The sequence below is a fragment of the Somniosus microcephalus genome, chromosome 13 (genome assembly GCF_052327205.1).
Source record: "Somniosus microcephalus isolate GS21.2 chromosome 13, FLI_Smic_1.0, whole genome shotgun sequence".
Classification (NCBI taxonomy): Eukaryota; Metazoa; Chordata; class Chondrichthyes; order Squaliformes; family Somniosidae; genus Somniosus; species Somniosus microcephalus.
The window spans coordinates 5,759,643-5,780,429 of record NC_140999.1 but is presented as its reverse complement, the minus strand read 5'-3'; the positions used below and the strand labels follow the sequence as shown (position 1 = coordinate 5,780,429).

Genomic DNA, 20,787 nt, shown 5'->3' with positions numbered 1-20,787 from the left:
GGTTGAAGGGGCGGGTGGGTGGGGTGCTTGGGTTGACGTGCGCTCCTTCCGCTGTTTGCGCTTGGCTTCCGCTTGCTCCCAGCGAAGAGACTCGAGGTGTTCGGCGCCTTCCCGGATGCTTCTCCTCCACTTTGTGCGGTCATGGGCCATTATCTGGTCATTATCACATTGCTGTTTTAGAGCCAGGCTGTTCAGGGGTTGATGTCAAGAAGCACTTCTTCACACAAAGGTTGGTGGAAATGTGGAAAAATTTCCCCGAAAAGCTGTTGAGGCTGGGGGTCAACTGAAAATTTTGAAAACTGGCAATCGCAGCAGAGAGGCTGCAGACTCAATCTTGAAACTTCCTGGTCTAGACGGTTCAACTGGATGACTGCTCTGGGTGGCGAGGCACTGAGACGTTAAGTGAACGTAGCTTCTTAGCAACAAAAAAAATAACTGGAAGCAAGGCCAGAGTGCCCAAGCCAAATATTTCTGCGTGAAAATGATTTAAAGTATCATTAAAATTTTTCAATCCCCTTGGGATATTTTATTTGTAGTGATTTCTGCATTCCTGTGCACGTTAACCTCAATCTGTCACCTCTCCCCTCAGGTCCTAGATCAGGTGCAGAGCTTCACTGATAGTAAAACTATTGTCACCAGCCCTGTCCTGCAAGGCGTTTCCTGAATGGGTCTGGACCAAAGGTGGATTGAGACGTGCACTTGGGTTTCCCTTATGGCTCAGTGGGCAGCACTCTCGCCTGAGTCAGAAGGTTGTGGATTCAAGCCTCACTCCAGAGACTTGAACACATAATCAAGGCTGGCAGTTCAGTGCTGCCCTGTCGGAGGAGCCGTCTTTTGGATGGGATGAAACTCTAGAGCATGGAGTCTAGGTAACTGAAGGAACAGGCGTCAGTGGTGAGGCAAAGGGAGGTTGCACAAGAGGCCAGAGTAAGAAGACGGAAGAGTTGGGGAGTGGGGTTGTAGGGCTGGAGGGGGTTTTAAGGAGTCTACCATCCCAGGACACGACCATAATGGAGTTGTTGACCAATCACTGCGATCAAGGAGTCTACAACAGACACGAGGCGAGGAAAACCCCCAGTGGTGGAGAGCTTTGAGAACCATGGGTCCAGAGTCACCTGTTCCTCCCGAGCACGCTACACTCACCACACGGCCTGTCTCCAATTACTCAGATACTGGATTCCAAAATGTTATTTTGCATCTATTTTGTATTTGAATGAACAACTTGTATTTATACAGCACCTTTAACGTAGTAAAACATCCCAAGGCGCTTCACAGGAGTGTTATAAAACGAAAAAATTTGACACCGAGCCACATAAGGAGACATTAGGACAGGTGACCAAAAGCTTGGTCAAAGAGGTCGGTTTTAAGGAGCAGCTTAAAGGAGGAGAGGCGGAGAGGTTTAGGGAGGGAATTCCAGAGCTTAGGGCCCAGGCAGCTGAAGGCACGGCCGCCAATGGTGGAGCGATTAAAATCGAGGACGCTCAAGAGGGCAGAATTAGAGGAGCGCAGAGATCTCGGGGGGGGGGTTGTGAGGCTGGAGGAGATAACAGAGACAGGGAGGGGGCGAGGCCATGGAAGGATTTAAAAACAATGATGAGCATTTTTAAATTGAGGCGCTGCTTAACCGGGAGCCAATGTAGGTCAGCAAGCACAGGGGTGATGGGTGAACGGGACTTGGTGCGAGTTAGGACACGGGCAGCCGAGTTTTGGATGACCTCAAGTTTACGTAGGGTGGAATGTGGGAGGCCAGCCAGGAGTGGGTTGGAATAGTCAAGTCTAGAGGTGAGGGATGAGGGTTTCATCAGCAGATGAGCTGAGGCAAGGGCGGAGACGGGCGATGTTACGGAGGTGGAAATAGGTGGTCTTAATTATGGTCGGAATCTCATTTCAGGCTCAAATATGACACCAAGGTTGCAAACAGTCTGGCTCAGCCTCAGACAGATGCTAGGGAGAGGGATGGAGTCGGTGGCTAGGGAATGGAGATTGTGGCGGGGACCGAAGACAATGGCTTCGGTTTTCCCAATATTTAATTGGAGAACATTTCTGCTCATCCAGTACTGGATGCCGGACAAGCAATCTGACAATTTAGAGGGGTCGAAAGAAGTGGTGGTGAGGTAGAGCTGGATCAATACTAATTGTTTCCACCGTCTCCCTCGGGAGCCTGTTCCACAGATTGACCACTCGCTCACAAATATTGTTTCCGCAGATGAATTTTGAATTTACCTCCATTCAAGCGCAGACCGTGTCCTCTGGTTCTACTGTTCTGGACAGGGTGAGGCAGCTGGTCACGGTCGATATTGTCATCACTTTAGAATCCTAAAAACAGTAATCGTATCACCTCTCAATCTTCCCTTCTCCAAGTGATAACATGCCCAATTTACATAATCGCTCCTCAATCATTCTGGTTGCTTTCTTCCAGGAACCCTGGCTGATCGCTTCCCCTCCCTCCACCACCGGCTTAGTTCAGGGACACCGAGGTCAGCTATCTCCGCATGGGTTGGGATTGGGACCTGGGAAACTTGCTGCTCGACAACGTTTACTCACTGAGCCAGTGGCTTGATAAGATAGTCTTCCCTGAAAATCTTCAAACCAAACCTTCATTACACAAAATTGCAATGTTGTAGCTGATGATTTCCTCTCCTCCTCCCTCCCACCCCACCAAAAGAACACGTTTAATAACAGGCATTTCCAGTACAATGATGTGTTCTTTTCACAGAAATGAAAATAAGGACAGGTTGTTCTTTTGAAGGGAGGACACTCTGGAGACGTGTGGTAAGGGAGGTCAGCGACGAGGTGACTCCTCACATCTTTAATTCTTCAAGGTTAAGGCAGTTAATGACAAATGCAGGCCTGCTGTCTGGTCTGGATCACGGAACCCTGCATGCCAAAGAACACTGGGCCCTTGTTCATCCTTAAATGCCTTACCGTCGAGGCAGCTAGCTGTAAGCCAATTGGGTAATGGCGTTCTTCGCATTCCACAACTTCAACACAATAGACAGTGGTCTTTGCATACCGCAAGTTTCGAAAAATAGGGCCTTGCAAACAATTTGGCTGGAGGCTGTGTTTTCACAAATCTAAATTCAATTGAGATTGAGTCACGACTGGTGAAGTAGTCTGAGATTGTGTTCAGGCGCAAGAAACCACTCGTGCTGAGCTCTGTGGGGGACTTTCTCCTCTCCACCTCTCTCTTCCTTTAAGACAGTGCTTAAAACCTATCTCGCTGACTGCCCGACTAGCTCATGTGGCTCGGTGTCAAATTCTGTTTGATAATTGCTCCTGTGAAGCGCCTTGGGACGTTTTACTACATTAAAAGCGCTATATAAACGCATGTTGTTGTTGAAAGCATGGAGTTCTGTTCAATGGGTAGCTCGTCCAACTCGTCAGTCTGCATCTCTCAGTTTAGATTGCGAGGGCTGGCCGAATCCCGCCCTCATTCAGCTTGGCTCAGTGGGTAGTACTCGCGCCTCCGAGCCAGAAGGTCATGGGTTCGAGCCCCACTCTAGAGACTTGAGCACCTAATCCAAGCTGACACTCCCAGTGCGGAGGGGGCGCTGCACGGTCGGAGGTGCCGTCTTTCGGATGAGGTGTTAAACCGAGGCCCCGTCTGCCCAGGTAAGGTGGATGGAAGAATTCCCACGGCCACTATTTGAAGAGCAGGGCGTCCTCCCAGTATCCTGGCCAACATTCCTCCCTCAACCAACATTATCAAAAACAGATTAAGTGGTTATTCATTCATTTGTGGGACCCTGCTGTGGGAAAACTAGTTGCCTAGACAACAGGGACTACACTTCACACACACTTCATCAGCTGTAAAGCGCTTTGGGACATCCTGGGGACGTGAAAGGTGCTATATAGATGCAAGTTCTTTCTTTAGCCGACATCCACACAAACAAGTTCCAGCAGTGGTCGCTGGACAGTACTCAAGAATTATTTCCCCCCTCCCTCCTGCTAGCCCAGGAGCAGCGAGACTGGGAACACAGGAACAAGAGGAGGCCATTTAGCTCCTCGAAAAAGACTTGCATTTCTATAGCGCCTTTCACGACCATCGGACATCCTAAAGCGCTTTACAGCCAATGAAGTGCCTTTGAAGTGTGGTCACTGTTGTAATGTGGGAAACGCGGCAGCCAATTTGTGCACAGCAAGCTCCCACAAACAGCAATGTGATCAAAACCAGATAATCTGTTTTAGTGATGTTGACTGAGAGATAAATATTGGCACAGGACACCAGGGATAACTCCCCTGCTCTTCTTCAAAATACTGGCCATGGGATCTTTTAGGTCCACTTGAGGGCAGACGGGGCTTCGGTTTAACATGTCATTCAAAAGACGGCACCTCCGACAGTGCAGCACTCCCTCAGTACTGCCCCTCCGACAGTGCGGCACTCCCTCAGTACTGCCCCTCCGACAGTGCAGCACGCCCTCAGCGCTGCACTGGGAGTATCAGCCTAGATTTTTGTGCTGAGGGCAGACGGGGCTTCGGTTTAACATGTCATTCAAAAGACGGCACCTCCGACAGTGCAGCACTCCCTCAGTACTGCCCCTCCGACAGTGCAGCACTCCCTCAGTACTGCCCCTCCGACAGTGCGGCACTCCCTCAGTACTGCCCCTCCGACAGTGCGGCACTCCCTCAGTACTGCCCCTCCGACAGTGCGGCACTCCCTCAGTACTGCCCCTCCGACAGTGCGGCACTCCCTCAGTACTGCCCCTCCGACAGTGCGGCACTCCCTCAGTACTGCCCCTCCGACAGTGCGGCACGCCCTCAGCGCTGCACTGGGAGTATCAGCCTAGATTTTTGTGCTCGAGCCTATTCCGCCATTCAGTGAGATCATGGCTGATCTGTGACCTAACTCCATATACCTGCCTTTGCCCCATATCTGTTAATACCTTTGGTTAACAAAAATCTAGCAATCTCAGATTTAAAATTAACAATTGACCCAGCATCAACGGTCGTTTGTGGAAGAGAGTTCCAAACTCCTACCACCCTGTGCGTGGAGAATGGAATACCAGGCACCCGCCATCCCACTAACTCCCAGCAGTAAGTCTTTACTTAAAGGAATGCTCTGAATCGAACCCATATTGCTGGACATTAAGAAATAAGATTCCCTGCTCCAGGGTCAATGCAATCATCGTATTTATTTGATCTCTGTTTCAGAAAGAATGTCCACTTCCATTCATTTTCTCCAAGGTTTCCGCCTTTGGATATGTAAAAAAAAGTGTTTTGCTTCCCATTCAGGCAAAGCACATCAATGGGAGTGAATTCCCACAGATTCTAGAAAATTTCCACTTCCAGTTTGCTGCGTGTATTTAAGTTTGTTGTAAGGAGGGCTTTGTGGCGTTACAATCGCGCTGCAGCAGCTCCGAATAGAAAGCAGTGCCTTCTCTCTACAAACCGTGCCGAGGCCTTTTCATGTAGGAAATGTACAGTCTGCCTGTACCAAAGTCTGAATGGATGTGGGAGAGACGGGAATCCCGGGAAACAGACATGCTATAGACGGGAGAGTGGGAATCCTGGGAAATGGACATGGTATAGACTGGAGAGTGGGAATCCCGGGAAATGGATGTGATATAGACAGGAGAGGGGGGATCCAAAAATATGGATGTGATAAGAGACGGGAGAGGGGATATCCCGGGAAATAGACGTGGTATAGGCGGGAGAGTGGGGTATCGTGCGACAGCACACGTGCTGGTGTCCCACCTGGTAAGACCACGCCGTGTTACGCTACACACAGCGTTGGGAGTATCCCTCCCAAGAGAAAAAGAAAATCAACCACCCTCCCTTCAAAATTAAACTCCAGCCGTTGACTGGTTGAAATCAGGGAAAAAATAAACTCTGCCCTGCCCCGATGGAAAGCAGGTGGTGATTACATAGACGTCGACCCAGCCCTGGTCAAGTTGCAGCTGCAGACGATTCTCCGCCTGTCCACTCCTGACATCACGCACACACACGCTTCCCGGCTACCATCGCGAGGGGACACCATCAAAACAGGATCTCCAACACCAGTTTGAGGAGCCCAATCAGTATGGTCCACACCACCGACTCCTCCTCCTCCTCCTCCTCCTCCACCTTCTTCCCCGGCTTCTTGTCGCCAGAGCTCTCCTCGGTGGGGTAGGAGAGCTCAGCGAAGGGGTCCTCCCTCAAGCCCCGGTCCAGGTAGACCCTCATCTCAAACTCGGTCTCCATGTGCGCGGGGTGTCCATACACGGCTATGCCCACAGGCCGCCGGAACTTGTCAGGCACCGCCACCGAGTCGCGGCCGCAGGTGGTCGACTGCAGCTCGTACTCGTCGAAGCTGGGGTGCAGGGTGGCGTCGGAGACGTAGAGGTCAGCGTCACCCCGGGAGCTCTCCATGCGCAGCATGATCCAGCCGTCGTGGTTCAGCCGCAGGTAGCTGTAGTTGCCGGCACCGATCTGGCCCTGGACCACGTGGAGCAGGACCCAGTCCTCCGGAACCGGCTCACCACCGGAGGGGCCTCGCGCCGCCTCTCCCAGCGTCACCTGGCACAGGAGCACGATCGGGAGCGCCCTCCGCAGCAACGCCATGACTCTGCTGGAAAAGCCGACACAGCCCGCGTCATCTGCACAGCACCTGTGGGAACAAAAGCGGGGGAAAAGCTTGTGTTAAAACAAAGCAGCAGGAAGTGAGGAGTTTATCCGGGGGGGGGGGTGAAGCTAGGGTGTTTCAGATGAGGGAACATGCCCCCTCCTCCACTGCTCTCCCCTTCCCCACACCCCATCTCCCCCTCCACCCCCCTTCCCCACACCCCATCTCCCCTTCCCTCCGCTTCCCCACACCCCATCTCCCCTTCCCCCCGCTTCCCCACACCCCATCTCCCCCTCCACCCCCCTTCCCCACACCCCATCTCCCCTTCCCCCCGCTTCCCCACACCCCATCTCCCCTTCCCCCCGCTTCCCCACACCCCATCTCCCCTTCCCCCTGCTTCCCCACACCCCATCTCCCCTTCCCCACACCCCATCTCCCCCTCCCCCCCCCTTCCCCACACCCCATCTCCCCCTGCCCCCCCTTCCCCACACCCCATCTCCCCCTCCCCCCCATCTCCCCTTCCCCCCATCTCCCCTTCCCCACACCCCATCTCCCCTTCCCCACACCCCATCTCCCCTTCCCCCCCTTCCCCACACCCCATCGCCCCTTCCCCCCCCTTCCCCACACCCCATCTCCCCTTCCCCACACCCCATCTCCCCTTCCCCACACCCCATCTCCCCTTCCCCCCCTTCCCCACACCCCATCTCCCCTTCCCCCCCCTTCCCCACACCCCATCTCCCCTTCCCCCCCCCTTCCCCACACCCCATCTCCCCTTCCCCCCCCCTTCCCCACACCCCATCTCCCCTTCCCCACACCCCATCTCCCCTTCCCCCCCCTTCCCCACACCCCATCTCCCCTTCCCCACACCCCATCTCCCCTTCCCCCCCCCTTCCCCACACCCCATCACCCCTTCCCCACACCCCATCTCCCCTTCCCCCCCCTTCCCCACACCCCATCTCCCCTTCCCCACACCCCATCTCCCCTTCACCCCCCTTCCCCACACCCCATCTCCCCTTCCCCCCCTTCCGCACACCCCATCTCCCCTTCACCCCCCTTCCCCACACCCCATCTCCCCTCCCCCCCTTCCCACACCCCATCTCCCCTCCCCCCCTTCCCCACACCCCATCTCCCCTCCCCCCTTCCCCACACCCCATCTCCCCTCCCCCACACCCCATCTCCCCCCTTCCCCACACCCCATCTCCCCTTCCCCCCCCTTCCCCACACCCCATCTCCCCTCCCCCACACCCCATCTCCCCTACCCCCCCTCCCCACACCCCATCTCCCCTCCCCCCCACCTCCCCCCCCTTCCCCACACCCCATCTCCCCTCCCCCCCTTCCCCACACCCCATCTCCCCTCCCCCCCTTCCCCACACCCCATCTCCCCTCCCCCACACCCCATCTCCCCTCCCCCCCCACACCCCATCTCCCCCCTTCCCCACACCCCATCTCCCCTTCCCCCCCCTCCCCCACACCCCATCTCCCCTCCCCCACACCCCATCTCCCCTACCCCCCCTCCCCACACCCCATCTCCCCTCCCCCCCACCCCCACACCCCATCTCCCCTCCCCCCCTTCCCCACACCCCATCTCCCCTCCCCCCCCTTCCCCACACCCCATCTCCCCTGCCCCCCCTTCCCCACACCCCATCTCCCCTCCCCCCCCTTCCCCACACCCCATCTCCCCCTGCCCCCCCTTCCCCACACCCCATCTCCCCATCTCCCCCTGCCCCCCCTTCCCCACACCCATCTCCCCCTCCCCCCCTTCTCCCCTTCCCCCCATCTCCCCTTCCCCCCCTTCCCCACACCCCATCTCCCCTTCCCCACACCCCATCTCCCCTTCCCCACACCCCATCGCCCCTTCCCCCCCTTCCCCACACCCCATCTCCCCTTGCCCCCCCTTCCCCACACCCCATCTCCCCTTCCCCCCCCTTCCCCACACCCCATCTCCCCTTCCCCCCCTTCCCCACACCCCATCTCCCCTTCCCCCCCTTCCCCACACCCCATCTCCCCTTCCCCCCCTTCCCCACACCCCATCTCCCCTTCCCCCCCTTCCCCACACCCCATCTCCCCTTCCCCCCCCTTCCCCACACCCCATCTCCCCTTCCCCACACCCCATCTCCCCTTCCCCCCCTTCCCCACACCCCATCTCCCCTTCCCCCCACCTTCCCCACACCCCATCTCCCCTCACCCCATCTCCCCTTCCCCCCCCCTTCCGCACACCCCATCTCCCCTTCACCCCCCTTCCCCACACCCCATCTCCCTCCCCCCCCTTCCCCACACCCCATCTCCCCTCCCCCCCCACACCCCATCTCCCCCCTTCCCCACACCCCATCTCCCCTTCCCCACACCCCATCTCCCCTTCCCCCCTTCCCCACACCCCATCTCCCCTCCCCCCCTTCCCCACACCCCATCTCCCCTCCCCCCCTTCCCCACACCCCATCTCCCCTCCCCCCCTTCCCCACACCCCATCTCCCCTCCCCCCCTTCCCCACACCCCATCTTCCCCCTTCCCCACACCCCATCTCCCCTCCCCCCCCCACACCCCATCTCCCCTCCCCCCCTTCCCCACCTCCCCTCCCCCCCCACACCCCATCTCCCCTCCTCCCCTTCCCCATCTCCCCTCCCCCCCTTCCCCACACCCCATCTCCCCTCCCCCCCTTCCCCACACCCCATCTCCCCTCCCCCCCCCTTCCCCACACCCCATCCCCACACCCCATCTCCCCTTCCCCACACTCCATCTCCCCTTCCCCACACCCCATCTCCCCTTCCCCACACCCCATCTCCCCTTCCCCCCCTTCCCCACACCCCATCTCCCCTTCCCCCCCTTCCCCACACCCCATCTCCCCTTCCCCACACCCCATCTCCCCTTCCCCACACCCCATCTCCCCTTCCCCCCCTTCCCCACACCCCGTCTCCCCTTCCCCCCCTCCCCCACACCCCATCTCCCCTTCCCCACACCCCCCTCCCCTTCCCCCCCTCCCCCACACCCCATCTCCCCTTCCCCACACCCCATCTCCCCTTCCCCCCCTTCCCCACACCCCATCTCCCCTTCCCCCCCTTCCCCACACCCCGTCTCCCCTTCCCCACACCCCGTCTCCCCTTCCCCCCCTCCCCCACACCCCGTCTCCCCTTCCCCCCCTTCCCCACACCCCGTCTCCCCTTCCCCACACCCCGTCTCCCCTTCCCCCCCTTCCCCACACCCCGTCTCCCCTCCCCCCCTTCCCCACACCCCGTCTCCCCTTCCCCCCCTTCCCCACACCCCGTCTCCCCTTCCCCCCCTTCCCCACACCCCGTCTCCCCTTCCCCCCCTTCCCCACACCCCGTCTCCCCTTCCCCCCCTTCCCCACACCCCGTCTCCCCTTCCCCCCCTTCCCCACACCCCGTCTCCCCTTCCCCACACCCCGTCTCCCCTTCCCTCCCCCCCCTTCCCCACACCCCGTCTCCCCTTCCCCCCCTTCCCCACACCCCGTCTCCCCTTCCCCCCCTTCCCCACACCCCCCCTTCCCCACACCCCATCTCCCCTTCCCCACACCCCATCTCCCCTCCCCCCCCTTCCCCCCCACCCCATCTCCCCTCCCCCCCTTCCCCACACCCCGTCTCCCCTTCCCCCCCACACCCCGTCTCCCCTGCCCCCCCATACCCCGTCTCTTCCCCCCTCCCCCATACCCCGTCTCTTCCCCCCCTCCCCCATACCCCGTCTCTTCCCCCCCTCCCCCATGCCCCGTCTCTTCCCCCCCTCCCCCATACCCCGTCTCTTCCCCCCCTCCCCCATACCCCGTCTCTTCCCCCCCTCCCCCATACCCCGTCTCTTCCCCCCCTCCCCCATACCCCGTCTCTTCCCCCCCTCCCCCATACCCCGTCTCTTCCCCCCTCCCCCCTTGCCCGTCTCCTCCCCCCTTCCCCCTACCCCGTCTCTTCCCCCCCCTCCCCCGTCTCTTCCCCCCCTCCCCCCTACCCCGTCTCTTCCCCCCCTCCCCCCTACCCCGTCTCTTCCCCCCCCTCCCCCCTACCCCGTCTCTTCCCCCCCCTCCCCCTACCCCGTCTCTTCCCCCCCTCCCCCTACCCCGTCTCTTCCCCCCCCTACCCCCCTACCCCGTCTCTTCCCCCCCCTCCCCCCTACCCCGTCTCTTCCCCCCCCTCCCCCCTACCCCCCTACCCCGTCTCTTCCCCCCCCTCCCCCCTACCCCGTCTCTTCCCCCCCCTCCCCCCTACCCCGTCTCTTCCCCCCCCTCCCCCCTACCCCGTCTCTTCCCCCCCCTCCCCCCTACCCCGTCTCTTCCCCCCCTCCCCCCTACCCCGTCTCTTCCCCCCCTCCCCCCTACCCCGTCTCTTCCCCCCCCTCCCCCCTACCCCGTCTCTTCCCCCCCTCCCCCCTACCCCGTCTCTTCCCCCCCTCCCCCCTACCCCGTCTCTTCCCCCCCTCCCCCCTACCCCGTCTCTTCCCCCCCTCCCCCCTACCCCGTCTCTTCCCCCCCCTTCCCCATACCCCATCTCTTCCCCCCCCTTCCCCATACCCCATCTCTTCCCCCCCCTTCCCCATACCCCATCTCTTCCCCCCCCTTCCCCATACCCCATCTCTTCCCCATACCCCATCTCTTCCCCCCCTTCCCCATACCCCATCTCTTCCCCCCCTTCCCCATACCCCATCTCTTCCCCCCCCTTCCCCATACCCCATCTCTTCCCCCCCCCCTTCCCCCCCTTCCCCATCTCTTCCCCCCCTTCCCCATACCCCATCTCTTCCCCCCCCTTCCCCATACCCCATCTCTTCCCCCCCTTCCCCATACCCCATCTCTTCCCCCCCTTCCCCATACCCCATCTCTTCCCCCCCCCCTTCCCCATACCCCATCTCTTCCCCCCCTTCCCCATACCCCATCTCTTCCCCCCCCCTTCCCCATACCCCATCTCTTCCCCCCCCCTTCCCCATACCCCATCTCTTCCCCCCCCTTCCCCATACCCCATCTCTTCCCCCCCCCCTTCCCCATACCCCATCTCTTCCCCCCCCCCTTCCCCATACCCCATCTCTTCCCCCCCCCTTCCCCATACCCCATCTCTTCCCCCCCCTTCCCCATACCCCATCTCTTCCCCCCCCTTCCCCATACCCCATCTCTTCCCCACCCCCCATCTCCTCCCTTGCCACTTCCCCCACCCTCTCCTCACCATCTCCTCTCCCCGCCACCCAAGTTTTGTTCACATAAAAAGAAATGTCCATCCCTGATGTGTTAGCAAAATTAAAGCCCATGGCATTAAAGGGGCAGACTGGATAGGTAATTGGCTAAGGGACAGAAAGCAGAGGGCAGTGGTGAACGGTTGTTTTTCCAGACTGGAGGGAAGTGTGGAGTGATGTCGCCCAGGGGACGGTATTAGGACCACTGCTCTTTTTGATATATATTAAAGACCTGGACTTGGGTATACAGGGCATAATTTCAAAGTTTGCAGATGATATGAAACTCGGAAATGTGGTAAACAGTGAGAAGGATAGTAACAGACTTCAGGAGGACACAGACAGACTGGTGAAATGGGCGGACACATGGCAGATGAAATTTAACGCAGAGAAGTGTGAAGTGATTCATTTTGGTAGGAAGAATGAGGAGAGGCAATATAAACTAAAGGGTACAATTTTAAAGTGGGTGCAGGAACAGAGACCTGGGGGGTGATGTGCACAAATCTTTGAAGGTGACAGTACCAGCTGAGAAGGCTGATAAAAAGCATATGGGATCCTTGGCTTTATTAAGAGGAATAGAGTACAGAAGCAAGGAATTTATGCTAAACCTTTTTAAAACACTGGTTAGGCCTCAGCTGGAGTACTGTGTCCAATTCTGGGCACCGCACTTTGGGAAGGACGCCCGGGCCTTGGAGGGGGTGCAGAAGAGATTTAGTAGAACGGTTCCAGGGATGAGGGACTTCAGTTACGTGGAGAGTCTAGATCTTGGGGTCAGTCTCGGAATAAGGGGTCGGTCATTTAAGACTGAGATGAGGAGGAATTTCTTCACTCAGAGGGTTGTGAATCTTTGAATTCTCTGCCCCAGAGGGCTGTGGAGGCTCAGTCGTTGAGTATATTTAAGACTGAGATCGATAGATTTTTGGACTCTAGGGGAATCAAGGGATATGGGGATCGGGCGGGAAAGTGGAGCTGAGGTCGAAGATCAGCCGTGATCTTATTGAATGGGAGAGCAAGCTCGAGGGGCCGAATGGCCAACTCCTGCTCCTAATTCTTATGTTCTTACCAGAATGGTCCCAGGGATGAGGGACTTCAGTGATGTGGAGAGACTGGAGAAGCTGGGATTGTTCTCCTTAGAGCAGAGAATGTTAAGGGGAGATTTAATCAAGATGTTCAGAATCATGAAGGGTTTTGGTAGAATAAATAAGGAGAAACTGTTTCCAGTGGCAGGAGGGTCGGTAACCAGAGGACACAGACAAGGTGATCGGCAAAAGAACCAGAGGGGAGATGAGGAGAATGTTTTTACGCAGCGAGTCGTTATGATCTGAAATGCGCTGCCTGAAAGGGCGGTGGAAGCAGATTCAATAGTAACTTTCAAAAGGGAATTGGAGAAATACTTGAAAAGGAAAAGATTTGCAGGGCTATGGGGAAAGAGCAGGGGGGAGTGGGACTAATTGGGTACAGAGGGTGTGGAATGGTAGATGTGTTTGTAAGTGAGTGAGTGTGAGGGGGGGGGGGGCGAGTGTAAATTTACAGACAGCCCTCTGGGGCTGGTCGATCCCCAGCGCCCTCTCTCCTTCCCTCTCCCTCCTTCCCTCTCCCTCGCCTTCCTTCCCTCTCCCTCCCTCTCTCTCCTTCCCTCTCCCTCGCCTTCCTTCCCTCTCCCTCCCTCTCTCTCCTTCCCTCTCCCTCCTTCTCCTCTCCCTCCTTCCCTCTCCCTCCTTCCCTCTCCCTCCCCTCTCCCTCCTTCCCTCTCCTCTCCCTCCTTCCCTCTCTCTCTCTCTCTCTCTCTCTCCTTCCTTCCCTCTCCCTCCTCTCCTCTCCCTCCTCTCCTCTCTCTCCTCTCTCTCCCTCGCCTACTCTGGGCGCTGACCCGAGGCCCCGCTCTCTGTCTCTGTCTGTCTATCTGTCTCTCTCTCCCTCCTTCCCTCTCCCCCTCCTTCTCTCTCTCTCTCTCTCTCTCTCCCTCCTTCTCTCCCTCTCACACACTCTCTCCCTCCCGGGCCTACTCTGGGCGCTGACCCGAGGCCCCGCTCTCTCTCTATGTCTCTGTCCCTGTCTCTGTCCCTGTCTCTCTCTCTCTCTTTCTCTCTCTCGCTGCTCCTTACCATCACACCGGGCTCACTCCGCCCCTCTCACAGCCCGGCCCCACTTCAATCCACCGCCTTTTGATTTGATTTAATTGAATTTTTAACCCGAATCCTGAGGAAACTTTTCCGCGGCCGGACACGCGCCGACGAGGGTGCCAAATGGCCAAGAGTCGCCCCGCTCGGCCCAAACCCTCAGCGCCGGAGAGTGGCGCCACCCGCGGCCGGAGACTGTCACTGCAACACTGCCACTGCCCTGGGGTTTGGGGGCGAGCTTTCCTCTCATTAAATAGGATTACACCCAGACTCCAAGGGTTAATGCAAACTAGGAAATAACAACAGAAAATGCTGGAAAAACTCAGCAGGTCAGGCAACATCCGTGGAGAGAAATTTGAGTTGACGTTTCGGGTCGAACGCTTCTTCTAGGGATCTTTAATTGGAATTTAGAAGAATAAGGGGCGATCTGATGGAAGTTTTCACAATATTAAGGGGAACAGATAGGGTAGAGAGAGAGAAACTATTTCTGCTGGTTGGGGATTCTAGGACTAGGGGGCAGAGTCTAAAAATTAGAGCCCGACCTTTCAGGAGTGAAATTAGGAAACACTTCTACACACAAAGGGTGGTAGACATTTGGAACTCTCTTCCGCAAACGGCAATTGATCCTAGTACAATAGCAAAATACTGCAGATGCTGGAAATCCGAAATAACAACAGAAAATGCTGGAAAAACTCAGCAGGTCAGGCAACATCCGTGGAGAGAGAATTAGAGTCAACGTTTCGGGTCGAAACCCTTTATCAAGACTAAAGAGGTACAGGGAATGAAATAGATTAAAAGGCCAGGCTGGGAGAGAACAAAAGAGAAGAGACAATTAATTCATTTAAATTTTAATTCACCGCTCCATTCCCACTCGGACCTCACCGTCCTTGGCCTCTTACATTGTTCCACGGAAGCTCAACGTAAACTCGAGGAACAGCACCGGACTCAATAGCGAGTTCAACAATTTCAGATCATAACCTCGGCCCCTATTACATTTTTACTTATTTTTTTATCCACCCCTTTGTTTTGGTTTCCCCTCCACCACCTTTCCTTTTTTTTCTCTCTCCCACATGGCAGCTGTCTCCCATTCTGCCAGCGCATTTCACACCTAATCTAGAGCCGTCTTTTGTCTCCACTAGTCCTATCACCATCTCGTCTCGTTTTGAATACCTCTTAATGTCTCTTCACTTCTCTTTTGTTCTCTCCCAGCCTGGCCTCTTAATCTATTTAATTCCCTGTGCCTCTTTAGTCTTGATAAAGGGGTTTGACCCGAAACGTCGACTCTAATTTCTCTCCACGGATGTTGCCTGGCCTGTTGAGTTTTTCCAGCATTTTCTGTTGTTATTTAGCAATTGATCCTAGGTCAATTGTTAATTTTAAATCGGAGATTGATAGATTTTTGTTAACCAAAGGTATTAAGGGATATGGAGTTAGGTCACAGATCAGCCATGATCTCATTGAATGGCGGAATAGGCTCAAGGGGCTGAATGGCCTCCTCCTGTTCCAGTGTTCAATTCAATTCAATTTTATTTGTCATATATGCAGCAGACGTGTGTACTGCACAATGAAATATTGATTTTTACGAGTCCTCCCAACATTGGAATAAATATGGCATAACAATGATAAAAATACTAATAGAAATACAGTAATAAATAATAATAAATTATTCGTTCATGAGTCTTATGGCCTGGGGGTAGAAGCTGTTTCGAAACCTGCTGGTACGAGACCGTATGCTTCGGTATCTCTTACCGGACGGGAGCAGGGCGAAGAGGTTGTGGCTGGGGTGGCTCGCGTCTTTAATGATTCTCAGGGCCTTCCTCCGGCACCTCTCGGGGTAGATATCCTGCACAGCAGGTAGTTTAATTCCTATAGTGTGTTGTGCAGCTTTCACCACCATCTGTAGAGCCTTGCGGTCTGTGGCGGTGCAGTTGCCATACCAGGTAGTGATGCAGCCGGACAGGATACTCTCGATGGTGCACCGGTAGAAGTTGGTGAGGATCTGGGGGGCCATTCCAAATTTCTTCAGTCTCCTGAGGAAGAACAGGCGTTGGCATGCCTTCTTGGTTACGACGTCGATGTGATGTGACCACGTTAAGTTCTCCGTAATGAATACACCCAGGAACTTGAAGCTGCTGACCCTCTCCACCTCAGCCCCTTCGATGTAGATTGGGGTGTGTCCCTCCCCCTGCCGCTTCCTGTAATCCACGATCATCTCCTTTGTTTTGCTGATGTTGAGGGAGAGGTTGTTGTACTTGCACCATTCTCCTAGAGCTCTTACCTCCTCCCTGTAGCCTGTCTCATCGCCATCTGTGATCAGGCCTACAACGGTAGTGTCATCAGCAAACTTGATGATGGAGTTGGAGTTGTGCGTGGCCATAGGATATGCAGCACAGAAACAGGCCATTCGGCTCAACCAGTCCATGCCACTGTTTATACGCCTCCTCCCATTTTTCCTCATCTAACTCTATTAGCGTAACCCTCTATTCCTTTCTCCCTCATATGCTTATCTAGCTTTCCCTTAAATGCATCTATACTAGTTGCCTCAACCACTCCCTGTGGTAGCGAGTTCCACATTCTCACCACTCTCTGGGTAAAGAAGTCCCTTCTGAATTCCCTATTGGATTTCTTGGTGACTATCTTATATTGATGACCTCTAGTTTTTTTTCGGGCACAGTCCCTTTAAAGGTCCATTCAGATTTTCGCGTATGCACGGTTTCTCCCATGTAAGAGCCGGTGAGCGGCCTGCGTGGGACTTCCAGACCGCCACATGACTTGGCAGGAACAGAGGTTGGGGATATTTTAATCTAACTCATCCCCCAGAGGGTAAACTGCTATGTTCCCTGTAATGTTTTTTAGCCGTGGGCGGCCCCTTTAAGGAGCTGCGTGGGCCGTTCAAAATACCGTGCATGCGCGATTTTTACATTGAAATGCTGGCAAGCTGGCTGCGCGGGTTCCCTGGAGCACTGCACGACTGCGCATCTTACAGGGAACACTGGTAAACTGACCCGAGCAGGTTGTGGCTAATTGGGAATCTCAAAATGTGGTTAAATGCACTTCTGATTAGTAAATAGGAACATAGCAAGAACATAGAATCATAGAACTTTACGGCACAGAAGGAGGCCATTCAGCCCATCGTGTCTGTGCTGGCAGTAAAAGAGCTCTCCAGCCTAATCCCACTTTCCAGCTCTCGGCCCGTAGCCCTGTAGGTTACGGCACTTCAAGTGCATATCCAAGTACTTTTTAAATGTGATGAGGGTTTCTGCCTCGACCACCCTTTCAGGCAGTGAGTTCCAGACCCCCACCACCCTCTGGGTGAAAAAAGTTCTCCTCAACTCCCCTCTAATCCTTCTACCAATTACTTTAAATCTGTGCCCCGGGTTATTGACCTCTCTGCTCAGGGAAATAGGTCCTTTCTATCCACTCTATCTAGGCCCCTCATAATTTTATACAACTCAAACAAGTCTCCCCTCAGCCTCCTCTGTTCCAAAGAAAACAACCCCAGCCTATCCAAACTTTCCTCATAGCTAAAATTCCCCAGTCCTGGCAACATCCTGGTAAATCTCCTCTGCACCCTCTCTAGTGCAATTATATCCTTCCTGTAATGTGGTGACCAGAACTGCATGCAGTACCTGATATGGATCAATTGTCAGCTGTCACTCACTGCTCACAGTACAGGAAACGCCAGGAGAGTGAGACCGAGCCAGACTGAACCGAACCAGAGTGGTTCTGACTAAGAGGCTACACGTGAGGACAAAGGGGAATTCACAGCCACTTTGCCCCAAACATTAGGAAACGAAGGAAGACATATTCTAGAGTGATTATTGTTCTTCATCCTTTGTCCCAAACACTCAGACAAACAGCTGCCCAATAAAACAGTTAGCGCATGAAATGGTATGTGCTGAAAGCCTAGAGCTCACATCAGAAACACTTCTGGACACTAGCAGACCCTGTGTTTTATACATTATGTAAGTTTTGGAGTTGGAATTCCAGACATGGCTGTGCAAGACTATAAAATATCTGTGAAATTTAACTATCTAATACATCAGTAAAAGTACCAACATGGACTTGTCCCACTCTCAGATACCAGCTCCTCCATCACCCACACACAGCCTGTCCCACCCTCAGATACCAGCTCCTCCATCACCCACACACAGCCTGTCCCACTCTCAGATACCAGCTCCTCCATCACCCACACACAGCCTGTCCCACTCTCAGATACCAGCTCCTCCATCACCCACACACAGCCTGTCCCACTCTCAGATACCAGCTCCTCCATCACCCACACACAGCCTGTCTCACTCTCAGATACCAGCTCCTCCATCACCCACACACAGCCTGTCCCACTCTCAGATACCAGCTCCTCCATCACCCACACACAGCCTGTCCCACTCTCAGATACCAGCTCCTCCATCACCCACACACAGCCTGTCCCACTCTCAGATACCAGCTCCTCCATCACCCACACACACAGCCTGTCCCACTCTCAGATACCAGCTCCTCCATCACCCACACACACAGCCTGTCCCACTCTCAGATACCAGCTCCTCCATCACCCACACACAGCCTGTCCCACTCTCAGATACCAGCTCCTCCATCACCCACACACACAGCCTGTCCCACTCTCAGATACCAGCTCCTCCATCACCCACACACACAGCCTGTCCCACTCTCAGATACCAGCTCCCCCATCACCCACACACAGCCTGTCCCACTCTCAGATACCAGCTCCTCCGTCACCCACACACAGCCTGTCCCACTCTCAGATACCAGCTCCTCCATCACACACACACACAGCCTGTCCCACTCTCAGATACCAGCTCCTCCATCACCCACACACACAGCCTGTCCCACTCTCAGATACCAGCTCCCCCATCACCCACACACAGCCTGTCCCACTCTCAGATACCAGCTCCTCCATCACCCACACACAGCCTGTCCCACTCTCAGATACCAGCTCCTCCATCACCCACACACAGCCTGTCCCACTCTCAGATACCAGCTCCTCCATCACCCACACACACAGCCTGTCCCACTCTCAGATACCAGCTCCTCCATCACCCACACACAGCCTGTCCCACTCTCAGATACCAGCTCCTCCATCACCCACACACAGCCTGTCCCACTCTCAGATACCAGCTCCTCCATCACCCACACACACAGCCTGTCCCACTCTCAGATACCAGCTCCTCCATCACCCACACACAGCCTGTCCCACTCTCAGATACCAGCTCCTCCATCACCCACACACACAGCCTGTCCCACTCTCAGGTACCAGCTCCTCCATCACCCACACACAGCCTGTCCCACTCTCAGATACCAGCTCCTCCATCACCCTCACACAGCCTGTCCCACTCTCAGATACCAGCTCCTCCATCACCCACACACAGCCTGTCCCACTCTCAGATACCAGCTCCTCCATCACCCACACACACAGCCTGTCCCACTCTCCGATACCAGCTCCTCCATCACCCACACACACAGCCTGTCCCACTCTCAGATACCAGCTCCTCCATCACCCACACACAGCCTGTCCCACTCTCCGATACCAGCTCCTCCATCACCCACACACAGCCTGTCCCACTCTCAGATACCAGCTCCTGCATCACCCACACACACAGCCTGTCCCACTCTCCGATACCAGCTCCTCCATCACCCACACACACAGCCTGTCCCACTCTCAGATACCAGCTCCTCCATCACCCACACACAGCATGTCCCACTCTCAGATACCAGCTCCTCCATCACCCACACACAGCCTGTCCCACTCTCAGATACCAGCTCCTCCATCACCCTCACACAGCCTGTCTCACTCTCAGATACCAGCTCCTCCATCACCCACACACACCCTGTCCCACTCTCAGATACCAGCTCCTCCATCACCCACACACAGCCTGTCCCACTCTCCGATACCAGCTCCTCCATCACCCACACACAGCCTGTCCCACTCTCAGATACCAGCTCCTCCATCACCCACACACAGCCTGTCCCACTCTCAGATACCAGCTCCTCCATCACCCACACACACAGCCTGTCCCACTCTCAGATACCAGCTCCTCCATCACCCACACACAGCCTGTCCCACTCTCAGATACCAGCTCCTCCATCACCCACACACAGCCTGCCCCACTCTCCGATACCAGCTCCTCCAACACCCACACACAGCCTGTCCCACTCTCAGATACCAGCTCCTCCATCACCCACACACAGCCTGTCCCACTCTCAGATACCAGCTCCTCCATCACCCACACACAGCCTGTCCCACTCTCAGATACCAGCTCCTCCATTACCCTCACACAGCCTGTCCCACTCTCAGATACCAGCTCCTCCATCACCCACACACAGCCTGTCCCACTCTCAGATACCAGCTCCTCCATTACCCTCACACAGCCTGTCCCACTCTCAGATACCAGCTCCTCCATCACCCACACACAGCCTGTCCCACTCTCAGATACCAGCTCCTCCATCACCCACACACAGCCTGTCCCACTCTCAGATACCAGCTCCTCCGTCACCCACACACACAGCCTGTCCCACTCTCAAATACCAGCTCCTCCATCACACTCACACAGCCTGTCCTGCTCTCAGATACCAGCTCCTCCATCACCCACACACACAGCCTGTCCCACTCTCCGATACCAGCTCCTCCATCACCCACACACACAGCCTGTCCCACTCTCAGATACCAGCTCCTCCATCACCCACACACAGCCTGTCCCACTCTCCGATACCAGCTCCTCCATCACCCACACACAGCCTGTCCCACTCTCAGATACCAGCTCCTGCATCACCCACACACACAGCCTGTCCCACTCTCCGATACCAGCTCCTCCATCACCCACACACACAGCCTGTCCCACTCTCAGATACCAGCTCCTCCATCACCCACACACAGCATGTCCCACTCTCAGATACCAGCTCCTCCATCACCCACACACAGCCTGTCCCACTCTCAGATACCAGCTCCTCCAT

General features: G+C 55.9%; 1 protein-coding gene across 2 annotated transcripts in view; it reads right to left on the bottom strand.

The window, feature by feature from the left end:
• Positions 1 to 5,113: 5,113 nt before the first annotated feature.
• The window catches only part of c13h6orf120 (chromosome 13 C6orf120 homolog), a 74,323-nt gene continuing 58,649 nt past the window's right edge, over positions 5,114 to 20,787 (bottom strand). Inside the window, exons 1-2 of one of the 2 annotated variants that reach the window (XM_086004399.1) lie at positions 13,804 to 13,968; positions 5,114 to 6,586 (exon numbers count right to left, since the gene is read on the bottom strand). In XM_086004399.1, the coding sequence (XP_085860525.1) occupies positions 5,977 to 6,540 (564 nt within the window). In that variant the 5' untranslated portion in view covers positions 6,541 to 6,586; positions 13,804 to 13,968 and the 3' untranslated portion in view covers positions 5,114 to 5,976. Of the gene's footprint in view, positions 6,587 to 13,803; positions 13,969 to 20,787 lie in introns of those variants that run through there. The other variant, XM_086004400.1, reaches the window with a different exon arrangement.